The sequence below is a fragment of the Protomyctophum parallelum genome, assembly GCF_964188405.1.
Source record: "Protomyctophum parallelum genome assembly, chromosome: 14".
NCBI classification, from domain to species: Eukaryota; Metazoa; Chordata; class Actinopteri; order Myctophiformes; family Myctophidae; genus Protomyctophum; species Protomyctophum parallelum.
Genome location: NC_139709.1, coordinates 26,899,158 through 26,913,610, shown reverse-complemented (window position 1 = coordinate 26,913,610; position 14,453 = coordinate 26,899,158). Strand labels below are relative to the sequence as shown.

At 44.2% G+C, this 14,453-nt stretch overlaps 1 protein-coding gene across 2 annotated transcripts in view; it reads right to left on the bottom strand.

Moving 5' to 3' along the window:
* The window catches only part of pbx1a (pre-B-cell leukemia homeobox 1a), a 59,092-nt gene extending 45,811 nt beyond the window's left edge, over positions 1-13,281 (bottom strand). For both annotated transcript variants that reach the window (XM_083781157.1, XM_083781158.1), the window contains exons 1-2: positions 12,591-13,281; positions 11,530-11,603 (exon numbers count right to left, since the gene is read on the bottom strand). In XM_083781157.1, the coding sequence (XP_083637283.1) occupies positions 11,530-11,603; positions 12,591-12,775 (259 nt within the window). In that variant the 5' untranslated portion in view covers positions 12,776-13,281. The remainder of the gene's footprint in view (positions 1-11,529; positions 11,604-12,590) is intronic.
* Positions 13,282-14,453: the final 1,172 nt, after the last annotated feature.

The following is a 14,453-nucleotide window of genomic DNA, read 5'->3' as shown; positions in this document are numbered from 1 at the left end:
CAGTTAGCTCAATAAACATATTCTAAAACGGATGGCTGTAGCACGCCGTAAAACATGTAATTGCAGAAATGGCAACACATGAATATACACGCGCACACACGCACGCACACACACACGCGCACGCACGCGCACGCACACACACACACAGACACACACAGCACGCACCTGTAAATATATCGACAGTCAAAGTGTCCTTCCACCAAATGGGACACCAGAATTCCAGTTCGCATTTACGTTCACATTCAGTTCACAAAAATCCATAACAATACAGCATTGTGCACAAGGACATGCGAGAATAAACTGCTTTATACGGCAGTAATGATTTTTTATGAGAGGCCACAGCTAAGCTCCTAACTGGGCTGTATATATTCTTGAAACGCAGACAAAAAAGGAAGAGAGAGAGAGAGAGAGAGAGAGAGAGAGAGAGAGGGAGAGAGAGTGAAAGGGGGGTAGAGGATGTTTCAGAAGAGACACACTAAATTTGGACAGTAAGTAGTATCACCCCGGCAGCGCGGTACACCGCACATTCGCAACGCCCCATTTAACCGCACACGGCGCTTCCCTCCACTGCTTTCATTTGCATACTTCAGCAGGGCCCTGACGGATGAAGACGGATGGGGCCAAATCAGCCTCACTGAAACAACTGTTTTATCAAGGTTAAACTATCCAAGACGCTCTTAACCCCGGCCGCCTTTATCACACACAGGCTCTCCCAATATCAATCTATCAATATGATCTTATCGGCAGGGAGGGGGCCAGGAACGCTCACCATAAACTGAAGTAATGGGAGCATAAAGGAAGTTTATGTGTTTAGGGGAGGAGACGGCTAAACACGGTGTCGAAGGACGTGTCCAATAAAATAGGCTACAAGGGTGCTGGCATGGGAGCCAAGGGAAAATAAAACATAACAGAAGAAGTGCTCCTCACTGCTAAAGTAAAAGGACAACGCATCCACAGTCCACAGCGCAGTACTTACAAAAACAACATAATGGGTGCAAGCGACGGTAGAAATCTTCACTTCATTTCATTCATAAAAAGCTCTTATGTGTGTACTACTGCAGATTTCGTGTGCATTCCCTCCTACTTGTTTTTGAGCAGCGATGGCCATGTGCCAAATTTGTTTTAATTAATGGCATGCTATCATGTGGCTTCACTTAATTTAAAATGAAAGTCCTTTTCCCCTCCATCTAAATTTACACCCTTGGCTTCCTGGTGAGCAGCACGCAGTAGTCGGACAAGCCTCGGATATGACCACACCATTTATTTGTGGCCCCTCTGTCATAAAACAGCCAAGTGTACCACCCACCGACATAGTAGGGACACGTGTGTGTGTGTGTGTGTGTGTGTGTGTGTGTGTGTGTGTGTGTGTGTGTGTGTGTGCGTGTGCGTGTGTGCGAGCAGTTGCTTGTGATGCTTGTTGCTTGTGTTGATCAGTCACAGATGTTGGGACTATACATAGTCCCACAGAAATCTGCCAGACAAATGTCAGCCTTACAGTTACACGCGTTCATGTAGGTGTTGTGGGAAGTGGGAAATATATATTATGCATCAACTCTCACATCCAATTTTCACATCAGGTGTCGATCTGTGCTCTGGTTCCCCTAAAACACACACACGCACTCGCACACACGCACACACGCACACACACACACACACACACACACACACACACACACACACACACACTGTACAATACGACCAGATTTCAATATGGCGCAACGTCAGAAACTTTACTGAAATATTAACAGGACTGCCTGTGGCAGAACACGTTCTGGCAAGGCTACCAGTCTCTTCCTTAATGCTAGTGATTAAGTGTATAATAAGGACAATGTCTTATTACTTTGGCATGAAATCATGCCATTGATTTATGGATTATGTTACCCAGCTTTACTTAGTCATATCACATTAATGGCTGGAACTGATATCATGATGTACTGTATGTCTGCCACTGAGACTTTTGTTTGTGTGTAATAAGAGATTTGTACATGCCGACATATTGCCCAAACACCCAATACATACACACGCACCCACACAAGCATGCACACAGGCAGGCAGGCAGGCCTACACACGAGCGAGTGCACACACAGACGCAAACGAACACACGCACAAACACACACGCACACACACACACAAGAGCCAGGCATAACCATCAACATAAAACACATGACTATTTCCTAACTTATGACGTCTGAAGGGCAAAAGCTCTGTTAAAAGTATCCTAATAATAAATGAACAGAAGTACATAATTTGCTGATCATGCTCAAGTAGAAAAAAAGAAAAGAAAATGACAGCAATTAACATAATATCAGTGGGAGTTAACTGTCCAGAACTAACACTGCCAAAGGCAAGCTGGCAGACAGCAGACACAGGGGGAAGCAGTACGCTTCATTCTTTGGGGGTAGAATCCACATATCTACAAACAGCAAGACTTCTCTCCTAACACTCCCCTCTCTCCAGGCCAGCTACCTTCTATTATTATTTAATTTGAACCACTTTGGATTAATCTGTCAGTCACACACAGTACACAATAGACACACATGTTTTTGATATAGGTATTGGGGTCTGAGAGACAAAATCCCATCAAATGACTACATTTAAGTCCATGGAATGAAAAGGGTTGAGAGCCACTGTGATACGTTGCTTCAGGGCTATAAGCCTAAAGATGACCTTTGCGGTGAATGGCTGCCAGGGCCAAGTGCTGACCTCTGCTAACAGTTGTGCTCTCACCCTGCAGCGCTAAACGCTACCTGTGATGTCACGTCTGCCCTGGGAAGCGGTCCAACGTGTCAACACTCAGCCCGTCTTCGCGTTGGCCACTACAGAATTAGTAGCAACACTCCTCAGAGACTGCCTGCACATTTCTATCCATGCATCCCGTTCCCACTACTGCACGCAAGCACGCACGCACGAGCAAACACCACACACCAATGCCACACTGAAGAATCCCAGGCAGTGTGGGGCCGTTTGATTTTTGCAGCCACGAAAACAACTCTAAATTTATCATCGTCTGTCTCTCTCTCCCTACCACAGTATGTCTCTTCCATTCTTTGCTACACAATATCTTTTCTCTTTCCGTGTGTCTGCATTGTTCTTTGTCTGCGCCTCTCTCTCCTTTCCAGTGAAGGTGCCGGGGTTACAGAGACTCATCTGTGGCCCCTTTGTCTCTCACGGCAACAGCAAGGTTTATTAACATAAATTAGAATAGCTCGCCGAGAGAGTACCTCGTCGCCATGCGTTACCCACGGCAACCTCTCCTCCACTCTTTTTCCACCTGGGTGTGTGTGTGTGTGTGTGTGTGTGTACTGTGTGGTTGGCAGGATGGGTGTGTGCATGAGAAAAGATTGAGGGAAAGAAAGAAAGAAAGAAAGAAAGAAAGAAAGAAAGAAAGAAAGAAAGAGGAGTGAAAAGGGGGAGAGCACTTCCCTGCGTAAATGTGAAAGTACTCTGCATTGAGGGAGACACATCCACACCCATCGCTCCCCTGTCCTGATTAAAATGAATGGTGCTATCTGCACTGCATGACTCACTACACCACGGCATTACTATCAGTAATTGAAACATCCAATCACTACCGTGCCATCAGCCTTGCTGCTCTTCCCCATCTGACTCTGAGGCACCTGATTGAACATTCCACTATATGGAAGTAATACAAGATATGCCCACCAGTATGTATGGAGAAACTGCAGATTCCCAGACAAGAACACAAACACTGTCTGTGAGGCCTCTGCAATGGTGTGATTTGTGACAGTTCTTGTGTTTGTTTTTGTGTTTCTGTCTGTGATATGGTATAATGTGCGGGAGTGTGTGTGTGTGTGTGTGTGTGTGTGTCTGTGTGTGTGTGTGTGTGTGTGTGTGTGTGTATGTGTACAGTATGTGTATGTGTGTATGTGCGTGCGCAAGCACGCGTGCGTGCGTATGTACGTATATGCAAACATGCATGCAAGCACTTCTTGCACTATATTGTATAATATCTATATAATATATGTTTATTTGCATGCATGCATGCATGCATGCATGTGCGGATGCATTTACAGTACAGCACGGTAAGATGCATGCATTAAAATATGTGTGTGCGCCTGCATGCAGACAGTCCACACAGATATCCAGGGAGAGTGGGGGAGCCTCATTGATTGGTGTTGATTCCATCTGGGCAGCGAGCAGCAACTGACAGTGCATCTAAGCCGCCGCGAAAGGGAGCCATTAATCTTGGTCTGGTTTAAGTAGCGTGTATTAATTTATGTCATTTTTACTAAGTCAGGCAGGGAAAGGCTCTCGCCATTTCATGTTTGACTGTTCACGGTAGTCAGAGGGGTTCCTTTGTCCGACCCCAGCATGCGGCCAGCACACGGCTTACATCCTGGCAGCAGGGCGCTGGAGAAATGATATCCCACACCCTGAATTAAAGGTCATCAACTGCCAGGGCAGCCCACCATCATCAACGTGTCAAAGAAAATCTGAATGCATGGCTTACTTGCTTGATGTTTAATGATTTAAGCCTGGAATATAATATATACTGTGATAGTGTCACACCCGGCAAAAAATAGCTGATCTGCAAACTCACAACGGGGCAAGATGCAAGGCATTGTGAGCTTACAAATCTGCTATTGTCTCCGCGTGACATTGTTGAACAACAGACTATACATTAAGTATAGGGCTGTCCTTGGCTAAAGAAATGTTTAGTAATAATTAGTAATAGTAATAATAATAATTTTTTGATTATCCATTAGTTGATTTCAACTTAACTGAGGTGACAAACTTAAATTATAAGCATACTAGACCGGTGCCCGGCTGTAGAGCACCAAGTCGGCAACGATGGAAGTTGGAGATCCGTTCCCCAACCGGCTATGCAATACCCGTTGTACCCGTGTCAGAGTACCCATTCCACCCCTCTGTCTGTGTCCCTTTTATGCCCATATATGGAGATTTCTGGATCCTTCGCTCTGTGTCCCTTTATTCCTATATACTGTATGGAGTTCTGTGTCAGGCATGCCCAAATATGGAATGGTGTGATGTCAGAACAGTCCAGCTACATATATGGACCCCTTTTGTTGTAATTCTGGACAACCGTGGGTCCGACCGACTCGACACCGGGCACTGCACTCTGTGGGTGTGTGGAATGCGTGTGTCGAATTTGAAGTCGGTGGGGCGACGGTTCTCGAGATACGTGGTTTACAGCCGTACACACGTACGTACAGACAGACAGACAGACTTACGGAGACGTGGTGCATTTATAGATAGTGATACTGTAGCCTTATTTTGGAGAATCTTCTCTTGACATGCCCAAAATATGGATGCTGGTGTTGAGAAACTGTAAGTGTTTGTAATCACAGAAGGGAATACTGACATGAAGAATGAAGCAAGCATTATGAATTTACGTATAACAAATGGCAAGAGATCCAGAGGTAGGGGGAAATTTGTTGCGCTTAGGAGACAATCGTATACAGGTGGCTCTCATCAAAACATGTCGCTAATAACATTTGGCGCATTTATTTCAACTGCAACAACATGAAGATATACACCTCAACTGGTCTTACAGCGTTAGGCAATTTCGCGAGACTGCGGAAAATCCAATCAAATTCAAACAGTACCTATAAGAAAAACAATGGCTGAGGCAATTGCGACTGCAATAATGTCACCGGAGCTGTTTTGTAGACACTAAAAGCTGCTCCAGAGACAAACATCAGATAAAAAAGGAACTCCGCTCTGCCGTAGAGCAAATTTCCTCTCTAAAGCAATTTTATATTTGATAAGTGGGAAGGCATTCTTAGCGTAATGGATCTGAATATGATCTCTGTCAGAAAACTAAGAACAAAGGCTTTTATAAAAGCCCCTGTTTGCAGAATGGTCACTGCTGCAGCATCAGATAACCAAATTGAGAAGTGCGGTAAGCAGAGGCTATAGATAGAGATGCAATACATTCATATTTTTTGTTGAATAAAAAAATATAGACAACTGAAAGACGACGCTATCTGTGACCTAGTTGTTGTTTCTTTGCAGACAAGTTTTAAGCACATTGGGTGAAGCTGGTCACATCATGTACTGTATATAAACTATATATAGACACAAATGCAACAACAACCCAACAAAGATTTGGAAGTTGAACCCTTGGCAGTTAGTGACATTTGTCTTTTGTTAAAAATAAACCTAAAATTAGATTATAAACAATACATAAAGTGAAATCATAATGGGAGAAACATGCATTGAAACAATCACATGCATGCAAGCGTGTATGCAACCATGTACGCATATTAGTGGCTTGTGCACATACAGTAAGTGTGTGCACGCACGCACACGCAGACAATACACACACACACACGCACACACACACACACACACACACACACACACACACACACACACACACACACACACACACACACACACACACACACACACACACACACACACACACACACACACACACACACACACCCTCACACACACACACACACACACACACACACACACACACACACACACACAATGACCGTTTCACAGCCAGACCTGTTATCATCACAGCTAATTACTACTCCCACCTCAGATATACAGGGCTGTAATTAGCCTCTTAAAACATGATTAACATGTCTCAATTAAGCCACTCAACATTTGCATAATTTATTAGCTATCCTAATTGCAAGTGAGTTTATTTCAGAGGACAGGGAACAGCCAAAATAAAGGCTGCATCATGTTTCTGGAGTGTGTTTGCTTGCACTGTCAGCGTGGCACTAAAGTCTTTAAATATGCAGCAGACAAGAGGGAAATCTTCAGGAAGACCTAAAAAGGCTTTAGTGTTTTCCCAAGTGAACAAGCAAGGCCAGTCTATTTCTGCACAACAACGTTCACTGTTTTTTTCATTTTTTGTAAAGAATGTTCAGCCCACTTTAGTAATGCCGGTCACTGCTCACCCACACTGGTAGGTCTTACTCCGAAGCACTGCAGCCATCGCCCATCGGGCGTCCGGCAGCATCAACGCAAGGAACGTTTCCTTTTTAATCAATAAAGGGTGCTCCACTGCCGATAGTTGCGTTTGGACGGCGTCACCCATTCGCCACGGTTCATTTTTTGACGCTGTCCAACGGACTCAGTGGAGCCCCAGCCTTAGGGAGGGTGTATGTAGACAACCACGTGTCTCCTCCATACACCACTTCTTTTCACCTGACGGTGAGCAGTTTTGCTGGGAGCGTGTGAAGGAACACGCTATCCTTCTCAGTTCAGCTCCCTGTTTTGAACTGGCACTCTCACCAACCTGTAGGAGTTGCTAGTGCAGCAACAGACATCACCCTCTCCACCTACACGCCCCAACAAGACAGATGCACCTTAGAGGATTCGAACCCCCTTTCCTCACAATGGTGGGCAGGAACTTTACCCCTGCATCACCAACAGCGGATACCCCACAAATTTAAAATTAAACGTGAAAACTTAACTTTAATCACTGCCATTGCCGCTCCTTACTTTGCATTAAAAACAAAGGTATATGTTAATTATCATTATTTGCCAACACTGGAGACCTATAAGAGGAGTTTCCTCCAAACTAGACCATTTTAGAGCAGCAACATCACCTCAGAAAAACTTCAAACGTTGTTTTGAAACTTAGTTATTTACGAGAGAACAGAGCGGGTCCTGTTCAGCCTTATTTTCCGTGGAAACTAAAACATGAAGGGGGTGGGGGGGGGGGGGGGGGGGGGGGTGGTGGGATAAACTGCTGCTTCGGCACTTCCAAGCCAGGGACAGATATACAGTCTCCCGGCTAACGCGGGGAAACCAAGGACATAGCCATTAGTTTCAGGACAGCGCCACATTGGAGACTAATGCCTCCATCTGTCACTGGAGATGAGAGCAGGGTAACAAAGAGAGGCAACACTAACCCCTGAACTCATCATGGACAGCCATGTCAATTAAACACTGAAAAACAGCAGCACTGGGAGCCATAGTGGCCTAGTCTAGTGGTCTATCCGGCACTTGGTAGTAGCTCAGCTACCTTCACTGCCTATAGCTTGATACTAGAGAAGAAATACTGGAATTCTTTGGCATCATTCACCCTCATGTCTCGTTTAACCACTTTCAACCTGACATCCCTGTTATGGGAATGTCATCATACAATTTTATTTCAAGCTAGATTTGGGGGAAGCCGATCTGCAAGCTGAACTTGTATGTAGATTGGCTATTTTTGCTAGTTGTTGTGCAACAAAGTATCCAGGACTTAACACCACTGATATGTCATTTAAAGTGCAGGCATTTGAGTGATTATCGCTGCATTGTGCAGGTGGATAGGGAATATCTGTATGCCTAAAATCATTGGAAGTCACTACCACAAGGCTGTAGTGTGGAATGAATCCACCAGTGTATTTTGGTGAGGGAGGGTCTAAGAAACGAGTCCTGTCAGCAATGCAAGCCAGGGATCAAGGGTCAGGGGGACCCACAGACTCCGGTGTATCTCAAGCTTTGATTAGATCTACCAATGCAATATATTATGCCTCTGATTACGTCGGTCATGAAGGAAGGGGCTCTCCGTCTGACCCGAGTCTGCATGAGAGTAATGTGAGCCTGTTGACACAGACTGGCCTCACAAAACAGTCCCAGACCCACGGGGGGAACCAAAAAGACAGAGAGAGAGAGGGATATAGAGAAAGAGGGAGAGAGAGAGAGAGAGAGAGAGAGAGAGAGAGAGAGAGAGAGAGAGAAAGAGAGAGAGGGAGAGAAAGAGAGAGAGGGAGAGAGAGAGAGAGAGAGAAAGAGAGAGAGGGAGAGAAAGAGAGAGAGACAGAGAAAGAGAGAGAGGGAGAGAGAAGGAAATACAGAAAGGGGGAAGTATAGCAAATGACAGGGAGAGGAAGAGCGAGCCCGGGCCTGAAATCTGACACCCAGAAACGTTGACTTGGTGTCTGGCTTCTCTTACTCAAGTCAACCTGTACGTGCCAGCTCCACTTGCCTTAATGGTTCCATACAAACAGACGCTCTCCTCGGTCAAAGGCACACACACCCACGCACACACACGTACACGCACACAGGAAATCGCGACGCTAAAGTGCTCTCAGGAACTTTTTGGAAACAATGATAGTTCTTGGGTGAAGTCACCACGCTACGGGGTCGGTAAACAGCCTGACAGCGTTTAGTGAAACGCAACCCGAGCAGCCCAAAAGCGCAGCGCGGCTGAAAGTGGTAACATAAGCCTCTACCTCTGGGTTCCTGGAGTCGATAAGCAACCCCTGCGCTTGTTTAAGCTTGCTAAATACCCTACGCCGTGACATGGAGCTGACCCCAGTGCAAATACATGGAGGAGGGGGGAGGGTCAGAGAGTTAAGACCTCCTCTTGTCTGCTGCTGGCATGCACCCCTGCCTTGGTTGTCAGCTGCTTGCCAAAGGAAGCCTCATCGTTGCAACGTCCCATATTGCTGCTGTCAACACGCACCTACCATTAACATGCCAATGAGATGCAGAACCAAGGAGTAGAACAACTGACACAGAAACACACCATGCACTGCTACAGTGTTCCTTTTTTCAAACGAACCTTCCTTATAAAAGGCATAAGTGGCGGGATCCAAGGGAGTGCGTGGTAACAGTCGGTGTCACATCTGTGACCTCTTGTACTAGTCTACTCTCTGCCTCGCAATTCCTCTGATAGACCCAGGGCTGCAACAATGTAAAAGTGAGGAGAAGCTGACTCTTTATAAAGAATATAAAAAAGACCTGACAAATTACAGGCTGTTCTCCGCTCCCCATACACTGCACTCAGCACATTTGGCTGTAAATGCCATGGTGAAGGTTTGAGTCATTTCCACTGTCACTGCAGTGAAAGGATTTTCAGTTTCGTCTGCACAAAGCTGCTATGGGTGAAGATGAGCTGGAGCTCTATGCTTTCAAATGTAGACAGCAGTAATGTTAAGATGCGCATTCAGCCATTTAATCTGGATTCACACAGTATATCTCTAATGGCAGGCATCAGATCATTTATATACTAGGCCTACTATATTTTTGTAATAGCAATTATTATTTACAACTTGGGTACTCATACGATTTTAAAACTGTTAATAATTCCAATATTTAAACAGCGCATTTGTTTACCTTTACTAAAAAGAAAATGCAACTGAAAAAGTCAAATCTAAACTGTTGTGACATAATTTCCTATATGGCAAATGTCCTAAACTGAGAAGGGGAGTGTGTGCAGGCCGAGGGGGAGCCTCTCTAGTCAGAAGGGGAGTGTGTGCTGGCCGAGGGGGAGCCTCTCTAGTCAGAAGCGCTCTGGGTGCTGGTTGCCAATAACGGCGGGAAGAGAAAAGAGAGGCAGGAGAAAAGCCAGGAAAAGGTCCAAGTCACTTTGTTCTTCTTTTTGGAAAGCGAACTCTCGTTGAACCCAGAGAGACGCCAGACAGTTTACAAAGAGCCAGGCATTACTCTCCCACTTTCCTAAGCATGCTATTTCCAAAGAGGGCCCCAACTTAGTGTAGCTTCCTTCTGACAGCCTGGATTGTTTTCCTATATAAATTTAGTAAGAATTCCTAAGTGTCCACTTTTTCTTCTTCTTATTCTTTAACCTGAACCAGTGTGAGTCATAGACAAAATGTCACTGAATAAAACTTCACTATATAGGGCTGTGGGATAGTCTCCTTTCCCAACCGTCTGGTGTCAGATAGTGTTGGTACATGTAACAGAAAGCACTTCACACTGGCAGACAAAGTGACAAGCTCTCTCAATAACCTACATGGCAGCTTCAAAGCCATGTTCACCGATAAGGCTATATTAGAGATGTTGTTTTATTTCCTCTCTCTCAAAGCAGGATTCTCGCAACACCTCAGAGAATATTCAACAGCCTTTCATCAAAGCACGTGAGCGCACATCTCTCTTTTTAATCTGCTGCTAAGTGCATAATAATTCCTTTTCATGACTTTGACCCTTGTTGCACACCTAAACAGAAAGCCACTCTGACCTCTGACCATCTTTACACTTTTACACGCTGAAATGAACACTCAGGATTTTACTGTGTGCCGCTGGTGTGTTAAACACCTCACTAAACAAACACATCAGACAAGCCAAGGAAAACACCAGAAAGAAGGTTGAGAAAGCCCAGTCCTCAGCGGTAAAAATTCTCAGCGTTATTTTAACACAGAGTGTACAAATGTGTACCAAACGGACCCTAAAACGGTTCCTTTGGTTACAAATGTACACACTTTGAGTTAAATGAACTCTATGGATTTCACTGTATTGGGGAGAGCTAAACGCTTACACTTCTCTTCACTGACAGCACCCCATTTACAACCAGTCTCTCTGTCACCTTCACCTGGATGCATGACACTAAATATTTTTGGGTGTCAAACAAATGCATCAGTGAGCTGAAGAGCTGTTTGCTGGTGTCAGAATCAGAATTGAGCACAATGGAAAAGGAGTAATACTGTAATATCTAGATTCTCTGCAGTTGTCGTTTGGAAAGATTGTTGAATTGCAAATCAATTGCATCGTCATTATTTTAATCGGTTCACATTGCAGGTGAAAGGGGTTAAAAGGAGGTGTTTATTGTAAACGAATGAATCTTACCTGTTTTTTCTTTTATTTCACACAAGACATTGAAGAGTGCAGGTTTCATTCTGTGACAATTCAGTGCATGTTTCCTGAGCAAAACAAACAAAAAAGAAAATCTGTCACAATATTCAAACAAGTGGCAATAGCAGCACCACTAAAACACTAACAAGTTTAAAGGTCCATCACAAACCCAGACTTATTACATTAAGATATCCGAATATCATCTATAGGACTAGGTTGTTGTAAAATGTAAATCATCAATCACCTTTTTAAGTAATGTGTCTATGAAGTATAACGTAAGTAGTAAGTAATTTAGTAAGTAAGTAATGTGTCTATTCTATTGTCAAAAACATATATTATTAATACTATTATTATTGATTAATTATTATTATTAAATGCCTAATAATGAATTAATAAATAGGCATAGCCTACATTACAAATGAAAATACTAAATAGCCTAAGCAACTCGTTAAAAGTAAGACTGGGACAGCATTCTGCAATAAAATAAAGAAAAACATGTTTTCCTCCAAATGAACTATATAACTAGGATATGTTTTTAATTTGGACGCTATTAATTCCCAAATATGGCGATCCACAGCAATCACAGACAGTCCACATGGTAGGAACTATAAACTATAAGGAGCATGTCCCAATGTGTTATGTTCTTTATTCTTCCTATTAATTTCGAAAATATGAAGTGCCAGCAGTGCCAAAACTGTTTAGAATCGGCAACATCTAGCACAAGCTTACAGTCAGCAGCTCTTTTGAAACAAGAAACGGTATTGGGAGAAAAAAAACTGACGATATCAGCTGTTCAATCAGTTATCTTGTAATTAATTGTTTTTTTGATAACCCCATTAATCCCAAAGTTGTTTCAGAAGATAAAGTATGATGGTACCTAGTTTATAAGGGCTCTGTGCATTACCATTACACGTAGTTATGGAGTAGGCGTAATTGTTGTCATTTTTAGAGGCTAGTCCAAACCACATTGTTACAATGTATTCTCCCCACCACAACTATAATGAAAGACCGCCTATATAATGTCGTAAATATATAGAACTATTTTGTGAGCTCACCTGGCCTGCGCTTCGTCTAGGCTTTGGTCTGTGATGGTCATGATCTGCTGTAATATGTCTCCGATGTCCTGCTTTCTTCCATCGCCGTCCGTCCCTCCGGTGCCATCCTGCATATGCTGCGCCAGGCCGGGGTGTCCGGCCATGCCTACTCCGTGGGAGTGCATCAACCGAGGCTGCTCGTCCATCCTTGACCACGGTAACTGCTGCTGCTATGTGTGTGTCGCTCCCAACTGACAAACACTTTTCTCTCTCTCTCTCTCTCTCTCTCCCTCCCTCTCTCTAAAACAGCAAAAAAAGAAAATATCCTCGGAAATTCCTCTGCGTCTCTCTCACACACACCACTCTCTCACGCCCCAGCCACACTCTCGCTTTTCCTTGGTAAGCTTTTCTGGATTTGGGAGGAGGGAGACTGGCAAACCCTCTCGCTGATCTCTCTCTCGCTCTCTCTCGCTCGCTCTCTCGCTCTCTCTCGCTCTCTCTCTCTCCCAGCTGGTTTAGGTGAAACCTGATCTGAATAGCTGCTTTAGGCTTTGGCCACTCCTGCACCGCTACTGTAGAAAAAAAAGAGGATTCAACATTAAAGGTTCGTAATCTGATTAAAAGTGAAGCGCGCAGCGCCCCCGTAGTATAACGAAATCTCACAGTGTCCTCGAAAGCTTATAATGTAGGCTACCAAACACGTAAGTCACTCGGGCTTGGATGCACAAAGTAACACACCAACTGTTATTGTTTCGTTTATGTCTAGCAACTGACTCATAACCGGAGTATAGATTAAAAAAAAAAGCCTCCGCCCCTCAAGCAACGATTGGTGAAGAAGAGCGCACTAGTCCCACCTCGATCTCCTTTTAGCGACGTCAATCATCTTACCCTGGAAGGTGGGACACGGCAATAAACATAAAGAGATGTGACCGTTAACACGGGGACCGGACCGGGTGGCAATATAGTGATGGATAGAGAGTGAATATGTAGTCTAATAAATAATTGTGACTGGCACTGAGGCTTTGACCCAATAGCACACAGCATGGTGGTGCTTGGAAAAGACACCCCGTCAGCTGACATAATATATTTTCCTGCTGAATATTTATATCCATATAATCAATCAGAAAACATAATAAATCATACTACCCAACAGCACCGTTATAATATATAGCCTTTCATGGGTAGATAACGGTAATATATTTATTAGGCCTATACGTCAGTCCAGTAGTGCTCTGGGTATACTAGCAATGTAATTGCTACAACAACTGATTCTGGAAGTGTGTCCTAAAATACACTTCATCATGCACTTTATCTCTGACACTATATTTGACATGTCAATGATAAAGTCTTCCTCTCTCAATATATACTCTCTGGTCTACACCTCCTTCAAAAACCCAATGTCACCACTATTCACACATAGTTGCAGTTGTGTGTGGTAGGCTACCTGAGTTGGCCTGTGCTATACCCAAATAATGCTGCTTTCCTTTCTTTTAATGGCCAGAGCAAAAATCGATCCGTCGGTTTTTCTCATTACGTGTTGAATAGGAGGCGAGTCAGTAATTGTCACAAGGGGAAGGGTGAGGTTTTGTGTGTGTGTGTGTGTGTGTGTGTGTGTGTGTGTGTGTGTGTGTGTGTGCGTGTGTGTGTGTGCGTGCGTGCGTCAGTTTGTGTGTGTGGAGGACTACAGGAGTGCTGAGCCCATGCCCTTACCCTGACATTAAAGCCTGCAGTCGAGCAGGCATTCTTTTATTCCTGTGCTATTTGAATGGATTAAAATGTGATCGATGGTTAGCTTTGCTTTGTAGCACCTGCAAATGAGTTGATGCTGGCACTGTGAACTCTAAATCTATTGAGGAAAAACAGGCATCAGACTGGCAGACATGA